The 9,646-nt window shown below is 46.8% G+C and overlaps 1 protein-coding gene across 1 annotated transcript; it reads right to left on the bottom strand.

Annotated features, from left to right (window-relative positions):
• Window positions 1-8,011: 8,011 nt before the first annotated feature.
• On the bottom strand, window positions 8,012-8,748 carry LOC114616952 (28 kDa heat- and acid-stable phosphoprotein). The gene has a single exon (XM_028762484.1). It carries the CDS (start codon window positions 8,712-8,714, stop codon window positions 8,169-8,171), a length of 546 nt encoding a protein of 181 aa, XP_028618317.1. The 5' UTR covers window positions 8,715-8,748; the 3' UTR covers window positions 8,012-8,168.
• Window positions 8,749-9,646: the final 898 nt, after the last annotated feature.

The raw sequence follows: 9,646 nt of genomic DNA, 5'->3' as shown, positions 1-9,646 counted from the left end.
CTTCCAGAGGTCCTGAGTTCAAATCCCAGCAACCACATGGTGGCTCACAACCATCTGTAATGGGATCTGATGCCCTCTTCTGGTGTGTCTGAAGACAACTACAGTGTACTCATATAAATAAATCTTTTAAAAACTTTTTAAAAAAGGGATTTACCTATTTTTATTTTATGTGCCTGTGTGAATGCCTCCAGGCACGTCTGTGCCTGGTGCTTGAGGAGGTTAGAGGAAGGCATTGGATGCCCCAGAGCTGGAGTTACAGGAAGCTGTGGGTCACACTGTAGGTGCTGGGAACCATGCACAGGTCCTGTGCAAGAGTAGCCAGTGCTCTTAACCACTGAGCCATCTCTCTAGCCCCAGCCTTTGTGTTTTATAGCAAAAAAACCACATTTTTTTTGTGACTACATTTAGAATTTGACTTGACTAGAATAGACTGTGTTAATCGCAAGGAGAATAGTAAAGAGGTGACATCACCTGGAAACCTTCCCAGCTGAGGGGTCTTAGCAGGATAGAGGCCCTTCTTGACTTAGGAACCCAGGCTGACAAATGCTTAACATGGAGAGACTTGGGTGCCTCCACGATTGATTGACAGACTCAGTTATGTTGCTAGTAGAGATCAGTCATATGATGCTACAGTAGCAAACAGTCCCTGGATCTCAGTGATGTTACAGGACAAAAATATGTTAGCTGGAGGAGAAGACAGCTCTATATGTACTGTACTTACTGCTCAGCATGGGGACCTGACTTCCGATTCCCAGCACCCATGCCAAAAAGGCTACATACGCATAACCCCAGTGCTGGGGACAACAAACACAGGACAACAAGCCCAGCCAATCAATGAGTTCCAAATTCAGTGAGAGACCCTGTTTCAAAAATAAGACGAAGGGTCTGGAGAGATGGCTTAGCAGCCAAGACACTTGCTGCTCTCGTAGCTCTTGTAGAGGACCAGAGCTCAGTTCCCAGCACCTGAGCCCAGGCTGCTCACAACCACTGGTTGGTTTAGTCATTGTTTTGTTTGTTTTGGACAGAGTTTCTCTGTATAGCCCTGGCTGTCCTAGGACTCATTCTGTAGACCACGCTCAGAGATCCACCTGGCCCAGCACAGTGAGTGATGGGATTAAAAGCGTGCACCACCACTGCCTGGCTGCTCACAAACACTTGTAGCTCCAGCTCCAGGGATCCTCTCCCGGCTTCCACAGCACCTCTCCACATACCCCCTCCCCCAATACACATAATGTAAAAAATTATTCTTAAAGATAACTAAGGTTGAGAGTGATAGATGAAGGCATCTGATGCCCAGCTCTAGCCTCCACATAAACATCCACCACACACACACACACACACACACACACACACGCACGCATGCACATGCACGCATGCACACACACCGAACGCATGCACACACACACGCTCACGCACGCACATACACATACAAAATAAATAAAGATATGTCATTTTTTTCCAAAGTTTTTTATAGTTCAGTCACAGAACATGTACATTGTAGTGGGAGCCCTGTCTCCACTGTCACCAGTGACCCAGCCTGCTGCAAGTGGGCACATCTTTCTTTAACCTGGTGCATAGGTGTAGGGCATGGGGCACTGGCCCTTAAATTTATCTCGAGTGACAGCCATTCCTGCTGCCTTCACTGACCAATGCAGATCCTGGTAGGAAGTACAGTAAGTACACTCTTGCTGTTTGCCTGCGGGAGTGGGACGTTTATCTGGTTAATGCCATTGGTAACTGATGCACAGGGATGTGTGAGGAATGTGTTCATGTGATTCATCCGGATCCTTTTGAGGGCAGCGCTCCCTCCTGAGGATGCATAACTGACCTTCCCATTCTAATGGACAGTCATTCCTTATACTAGAACAGCCTCAGAGACCTGGACCACTGGGAAAGAAATCTAAGTTAAGGGGAAAGATGGTGGGAGAGGTGAGTGGCCACAGGGCAAGCTGAGCAGATATCATCATGTGGACAGAGAGTATAGCAAAGGGACACCAGGGGCTTGCCTGACGAAACCTCCAAAACAATATGGCTGTGGCAGAGGCATTTCCTGTCTTGGACAAGTCCTGAGACCAGGTCTGAGCACACCAGTCCCATCACAGGAGTGCCTGTCCCTGCCTTACCACTGGGATGTGGATAGGACTGCATCAGAGCCAGTTGCTATCTCCTAGACGGCAGCTGCCTTAGGGGAGGATGTCAGGATAGAAGCAGAATGCAGGGCGGTGGTGGTAGCGCACACCTTTAATCCCAGCACACCTTTAATCTCTGTTCCTGGGAGGCAGAGGCAGGCGGATCTCTGAGTTCGAGAGTTCGAGGCTAGCCTGGTCTACAGAGTGAGTTCCAGGACAGCCAAGGTTACACAGAGAAAACCCTATCTCGAAAAACCAAACCAAAAAAAAAAAAGGATAGAAGCAGAGTGATTGGTTTAAAGGCTGTAGCAGATATCTAGGTGAGAAGAAAAGGAGTTGTGGAGCAGAGATGGAAAGAAATATGGAGAAAGGTTTAGGGAATGGAGAAAATCCACAGCACAGGGGCTAACTGGTCAAAGGGGCAGGAGCCCAGGGGAGGAGCCAGGCTGTCTAGAGAATGGCCACACAGATCCAGGAAAGAACAGGTACAGGAGGGTCACACCTATGCAAGGAGAGCAAACTGGCTGGATCCGGTGCTATGGGCTGCTTCTGGGTAAACATTAATGTTGAACTCTCCAACAAGGTCTGAATTTTTCTATTTGGTTTGTTGTTGTTTTTAAGAAAAGGTCCCTGTATCTCAGGCTGACCTTGAACTAGCTATGTTAGTGTGGATGACTTTGAACTTCTGATCCTCCTACCTCCATGCATGCATTTTGAAAGAAACGTACAAAAGAAAGAAAGGAAGGAGAGAGGGGGGAGAGAGAGAGAAAGGAAGAAAGAAAAAAGAAGTGTGCGTGATAGGATATGGAATAGACAATATGTATCACATAAAAAATGGTGAAATTCAGTGTAGCCGCCTGTGAGCTCGGATCAACTGGGTTCACCTGAAAAGGGGGACTGGGAATGAAAGGAGGGGTGGAGGGCGAGAAGAGATGAAGCCAAGATAAGCATTCTTCGGAAGTTTACTGTTCAAATCTCAATTTAAAGGGGGAGCCCCACCAAAACCCTTCTTGTTTCAGCCAGAGATGGGTGGGGGAACCCATCCTTGGTCACAACTGGAGATATATAAAGGCAAGCTCAGCATCTCAAGGCAAGGTCAGCGGGCAGTCTATTCTTCTAAGTTCCTGTAGCAAGCTGTGCACGCTGCCAAGGTGGGTAACTCCACCTAGGTGTCTATTGTCATGCAGCCAAGGTGGGTAACTCCACCTAGATCCTATTATTTTTGGTCTATTGTGGTAAACGAGGTCTTTCAGGCCTGCTCAAGGCTGGGGGAAGGGCACGATTCAGCTGGGCAGTGCTAGCCTACACTGTTAATCCCAGCACTTGGGAGGCAGAGGCAGGAGGAGCTCTGTGAGTTCAAGGCCTGCCTGGTCTACAGAGCAAGTTCTAAGACAGGGCTACACAGACATACATGTGTCTCAAAACAAACAAACAAACAAACCAAAAGTGCTCACACTAAGAAATCCAGTTCTAGATGCCGCTCTAGCACTGTTCCTGGGAGAGCAGTGATCCTATCATTGTTCTCTCCATGTTTTGAGCCAGGGAGGGACATCACCAGCCCATGTTGCCATGTTTACTCATGTCTGCTTTAGGACTGGATTAATGGTGGCAAGACTAGACTATGACCCACTGCCACTCCTGACTACAATACACTATGAATTTTAATGTCACCCTGTGGGAAAGCATAGAATTACTAATGAACCAAAATCTGTAAGACAAGAAGCAAGAGTGTCAAAAGCATGAAGAAGCCACAGGAAAGTAGAGACTGGCTACCCAAACAACACCATGCAGTGGGCCACACTCACAGGCAGTCGCAGGTCCTGCTCCAGAACCACAGACCCTCAAGGAACTTCATAGCTGCTAGGAGGAAAACGTTGTTTTGTTTTTTTGTTTGTTTGTTTAAAAAAAAAAAAGCCTAGCCACAGCCTTTGACCTGGCTGGAGGGTTTGGTGGAAAAGTTCTGCTCACTTCTGTAACAGGAAATCCCGTGGAGGCTCAAAAAAGCTTCTGGGGCAAAAGAAGGAGGCTACCCTTGGCCAAGAACCTTCTCTGGAAGCAAGCAGGTAAATTGCTTTATGATGCTGCCAGGTGGCTTCCTGGCACTTCTCGGATGTGGGCACCAATGTCAACACAGGCACAAACTTCAGGATTAGGGTTGCCAGATGTAGCGAATAAAAATATAAGACATTCAGGCGAATTCGAACATCAGATAAAACACAATTTCTTTATTTGGAGAGTATATCTACATGTAGTCAGTCACCCTGCTCAAGACAGGGTCTCTTGCTAAACCTGGAATTCACTGATTGTCTTGAGTAGCTAGCCAGGCAAATCCGGGCAACCTCCTGTTGGGAGCTCCAGGCCAGGAATTCCAGGTGCACCCGCTCTGAGCTTTTCACAGGGGTGCTGTGGGTCCCGACTCAGGCCCTCATGTTTGGATAGCAAGCACTTTACCCACTGAGCCATCTCCCCAGCCCCCACCTTATTTTTAAATTTAGACTAGAAACAGAGTTGCATTATTTTAGCGCAGAGGTGGGGCAGTCTTTGTTGCCATATTGTTTGCTTTATCAAATGTTTGGCTCTACAGAGGCGGAGAGTACTGATGTGGTTTTACATTATTCTGTGCGGTGGTTAAGGAATGTATATTGTTAAAGTAACACTGTTTGGATCATTCCCAGTTGAGTTACTGAAGGAGATAAACTGTTTCTTTGTCCAGAGTCATACAATCTTACTTAACCAGACAAGCTGTTTCCACGTAAGCAGGCACCCATTCCGTGAGATCCACAGAAGAAAATGGGCTGGATATTCACCTGCGTAGGTGATATATCTAAGTATACAATCAAATCCTACTTTATATCAGTAGCCTAAATTAAAAGATAAAAGGTTTGCCGAACAAATGGACAGGAAACATACGATATACCTAACAGGTAGGAAGAAAAAGAACACCAGAGAAGAAACACTAAGGACCAATAAAGGTGTGCTTAATAAAATATAATAACTGTATCACAGTCCAATGCATTCATATTCCATGATTGTTTTACATTTTTCATTGTTCTTTAAAATTGAACATTTGGGTTTCTAGGGGTTTGTGGTTATAAATAGATCTTCCATGAGGAATCATGTACCTAGATTTTTATGTATCATTTTCTTGGAAGTGCAAGCACTTAGATGATATGAAATATTTTTAAGGTATTGCTAAGCATTCTTAACTCACTTCCCAGAAGTATATACAAGTTTATGATCTCATGAATGGCATACCTGGGGAAAGAAAAATGTTAGTAAGATGTAGAAATAGAGATCATTCAACCATTAGAGTACAGGCTGCTTTCGCAGAAAACCTGAGTTCAATTCCTAGCGCTCACACTGGACAGCTCACAATAACCTGAAACTCCAGCTCCAGGGGCTCTGACATCCTTCTATGGTTTACATAGATGCCAGCATGCAAACACACACACACACACACACACACACACACACACACACATCTGTCTGTCTATCTGTCTGTCTGTCTGTCTTTGCATACTGACTGCAGTTTCCCCTCCTTCTTTTTCTCCCAGTCCCCCCTCTCTCATCTCCTTTCTCCCTTCCCCATTCACTCTTCCTCCATTTCTCTTCAGAAAAACAGGCCTCCCTTGTATATCACCCAGCCATAGCATATCAGGCTGCAGTAAGACCTCCTTAGACTATAAGGAGGAAAAAGGCAGCCCAGGGAGAGGAAAGGGTCCTACAGGCAGGCAACAGAGTCAGAGACAGTTCCCGCTCCCACTGTTTGGATTCCCACATGAAGACAAACTACACAACTGTAACATATGTGCAGAGGGCTTAGGTGTATCTGAAACTGGCTCACTGTGTAGAGTGAAAAATTATAGACACTGGGTATATAGAATTCTTTTTAGACATATAAAATATTCTTTAGGCTTTCTTTATAAAGACATGGAGAAACCGAGCCATGAAACAAGTTAAGAATGTGGACAGGCTAGTTACAGGAACTGGCTAGAATGCAAGATAGCCAGGTAGAACCAAGCTGAGAACCGCAGTGACAGGGCAAGGCCCAAGTAACAGGGCAGGACCACATTCTTGAGGAAAGATAAGCGTACAGAAAGTTTTCACATGACCCTGACTCGTGTAGGTTGGGTTCCTTTGGAATGTTCCGCTATTTTTATGTTATGCCACCTTAACAACCATGAGCCCCCTCCCCATTCCTTGGTTTGTGGTTTTTCCCCTTAAAAACCCCTCTCAAACTGGCTGTCTGGGTCAATTCAGCTCCTGCGTGGGCATACAATTTGACCAGCAGCTAGCTGTCACGCTCTAATAAACCTCGCTATTGCTCCGGTACATGGTGTCTCGAGCAGATTACTGGGTGGTCGAGACTTTCTGAGACTTGAGTGAGGGTCTCCCCTCTGCGGAGGTCTTCAACTGGTTGTTGGTTTAGTCTTTGTGAGCCCCTGTTGAGCCCAGGTTGGTTGATTCTGTGGATCTTGTCTTGTCTTGTTTGGTTTTTCGAGACAGGGTTTCTCTGTGTACCCCTGGCTGTCCTGGAACTTGCTCTGAAGAACAGGCTGGCCTCAAACTCAGCCACCTGCCTCTGCCTTCCAAGTGCTGAGATCAAAGGTGTGTGCCACCGTGCTCAGCAATCTCTCTCTCTCTCTCTCTCTCTCTCTCTCATTTTCAAGGCAGGGTTTCTTTCTTTGAATAGTATAGCCTTGGCTGCCCTGGAACTAGCTCTGTAGACCAGGTTGGCCTTGAACTCACAGATTCCTCTGAGTGCTGGGGTCAAAAGCTTAATTTGGATCTTTTGAGGTGAGAAGACACTTCTAATCCAGATCTTTTGAAGTTGGAAGATACACCTTTAACATTCCGCTGGCAACCATGGAAGAAGGAAGCTTGTTCTTTCTTGGCCTGCTTGCTCTCACTGGCAAGTCTGTTCCTTCACCGGCAGTAGAGCCTATTTCTCTGGGTTGTACACTGAAGACCAGTTGAGACAGCCTGCCTTATGGGCTGAACTAGGATTCATGGAAGGTGTGCACCACACTGCCAGGCCAGAAACCCAACCAACCAAATAACCAACCAAATAACCAACCAACCAAACAACCAACCAACCAAAAAAACAAAACAAAAAAGCTTTTTAAAAAGGAAAATATGGGGGCTCAGTGGTTAAGAGCACTGACTACTCTTCCAGAGGTCCTGAGTTCAAATCCCAGCAACCACATGGTGGCTCACAACCATCTGTAATGAGATTCGATGCCCTCTTCTGGTGTGTCTGAAGACAGCTACAGTGTACTCATAAATAAAATAAATAAATCTAAAAAAAAAAAAGGAAAATATTTTCGAAAAGCTTTGAATTTTTATTGTGTGAGCTGTCTGTCACTTTTTTTTTTTTATGATAATGTTGTTTAATTTGCCAAATATACAAGTTGAATTTGAGGAGCATGTCTTGTCTGGGCGATGCACAGTAACCAGAGGTTTCTTGAAATGATCAATGGGTAGGGTTAAAAATGGGCACTAGCCCCGACCAGGTGGGTGGGAAGGGGACGGAGCAGAGAGGAGAGGCCTCGTCGGACGGAACTGGCCAGGCACAAACCTTGGACCTTTTGTGGCACAGGGTCCTGGACAGCCCCTCTGAGTGAGCACCCAGACAATCTGGGCAGGTTGTCATCAACTCCCACAGCAGCTGACTGCTGGCACTACCCTCCCCGCTAACGTGCAATCTACTGGACAAACGGAATCTCCTTACCCCACTTCCCAGGCGTCCCCCCTCCCCCAACCAGGGTTCCAAATTCTAAAAACAGCAAAAACATTCAAATGGTTACGTATGAAATGCTGTCCTGCATCTTTCTGACTCAAAGATAGCAGCTGCTCCTCCCCCCAACCCCCCACATCCCCTGAACAATTCCTGTGCCAAGATGAAGAGGAGGCCCCAGGCCGTAGGGGCTCCTGGCCATAGGGGCTGCTGCAGTGGCGCCAGGGCACAGGGTGGGTGAGACATGGCAGAGGTCCTGGCGGCACGGTCCAGTTCCCCGGCATCTCCTCCCACAGGCCATCTTACTTATTCAGGGAGAGCGACTGCATTCGTTTTCCTGACAAAGTTGCGTCATCTTTTGCTTTCCTCTCTTCTTCCTTCTTTCTTGCTGCTTCCTCCCTCTGTTTCCGGATGATTGCCAGCCGGGCGAGATCAGCTTTGGCCTGCTCTGTCTTCCCAGCCAAATGCATCTTCATGTAGCGCTCTTTTGCTTTCTGCTTCTCTATTTCTTCTCGTTCTCTCCTAGAAAGCTCCTTTGGCCCATCCAGATCCAGTTGTGTGACCTTCTTAGTCGTCTGTGCCACCCGGTTGGGGTTCTCAATGTCAATGAGCCCTTCCACACCTTTTCGCTTTTGCTGGTAGTCATCATCTTCATCTTCACTCTCATCTGAGTCTAGAGACTTCTTCTCCTTTTTAGGGTCACCTGAAGCCCCATCTCCACCTTCTTCTTGTTCATCTTCTTCGTTGGCCTTCTGCTTCTCCGCCTGTAGCTGGGCATCGATCTCCTCAGGGCTTGTATACTGCCTCACTCGGCCTTTGTGGCCTCCCTTTCTACCTCCTTTAGGCATCTCGGCTCCGGCGGCTGCAGCGGCGGCGGCGCCTCGAACTCCTGTCTGTCACTTTTAATCATACACATAAAAGGTATCGGTGAGATGGCTCAGTGTGTGAAGATGCTTGCTGCACACGCCTGGTGACGTGAGTTCTATCCCTGGGACCTACGTGAAGGTGGAAGGAGAGAGCAAACTCTTCAGTGTTGTCCTTCGGCCTCTACATTTACTCCCACCCTCGGCATCTTACACAGACACAGACATACACGCACATGCGTGCAAGTGCACACACACACGCGCACACACACAAATAAAAATAAATCTTTAAAAAAACCAAGAAGAAGGTGAGTATGGTGGTCCATGCCTTTGATCCTAGACTGGGAGGTAGGGCAGAGGCAGGCAGGTCTCTGATTTGGGGCCACCCTGGTTTATATAGAGTTCCAGGCCAGACAGAGCTACATAGTGAGACATTGTCTCATAAACTAAATGAATAGAACAAAACAACTAAAATGGAATGTGATCGAGGTCATCTGACACTGACCTCTGACCTCTATACACATGTACACATGAGTACACATGTGCATATACATGCATGTGAACACATGAACATGCACATATACTACATGCATACACACACAGACACACACACACAGAGACATACACACACACACACACACACACACACTGAAAAGTGGAGCATCAATGCCTTTAAATAGTTCCTCAAAAGAGAAAAGAGAAAAAAGCAAATTCTTATCTAACAGAGTGACTGAGATTTCATACATGGAACTCACCAGAACCTCAGTGTACAGTCCCCGCCCCAGATTCTGGTCAAAAGGACTAGAATGCTCCATCCCATGGTGTTCTTGGTTACATCCAGCCATGTTCTGAGCTTAAGGGTTAGTCTCTCATGTCGGCCAGGCTAGAAACCAGGAGCGACTGCCAGTTGGGATGAG

The sequence above is a fragment of the Grammomys surdaster genome, unplaced genomic scaffold (genome assembly GCF_004785775.1).
Source record: "Grammomys surdaster isolate TR1022 unplaced genomic scaffold, NIH_TR_1.0 133, whole genome shotgun sequence".
NCBI classification, from domain to species: Eukaryota; Metazoa; Chordata; class Mammalia; order Rodentia; family Muridae; genus Grammomys; species Grammomys surdaster.
This window is presented reverse-complemented; position numbering and strand designations above follow the sequence as displayed.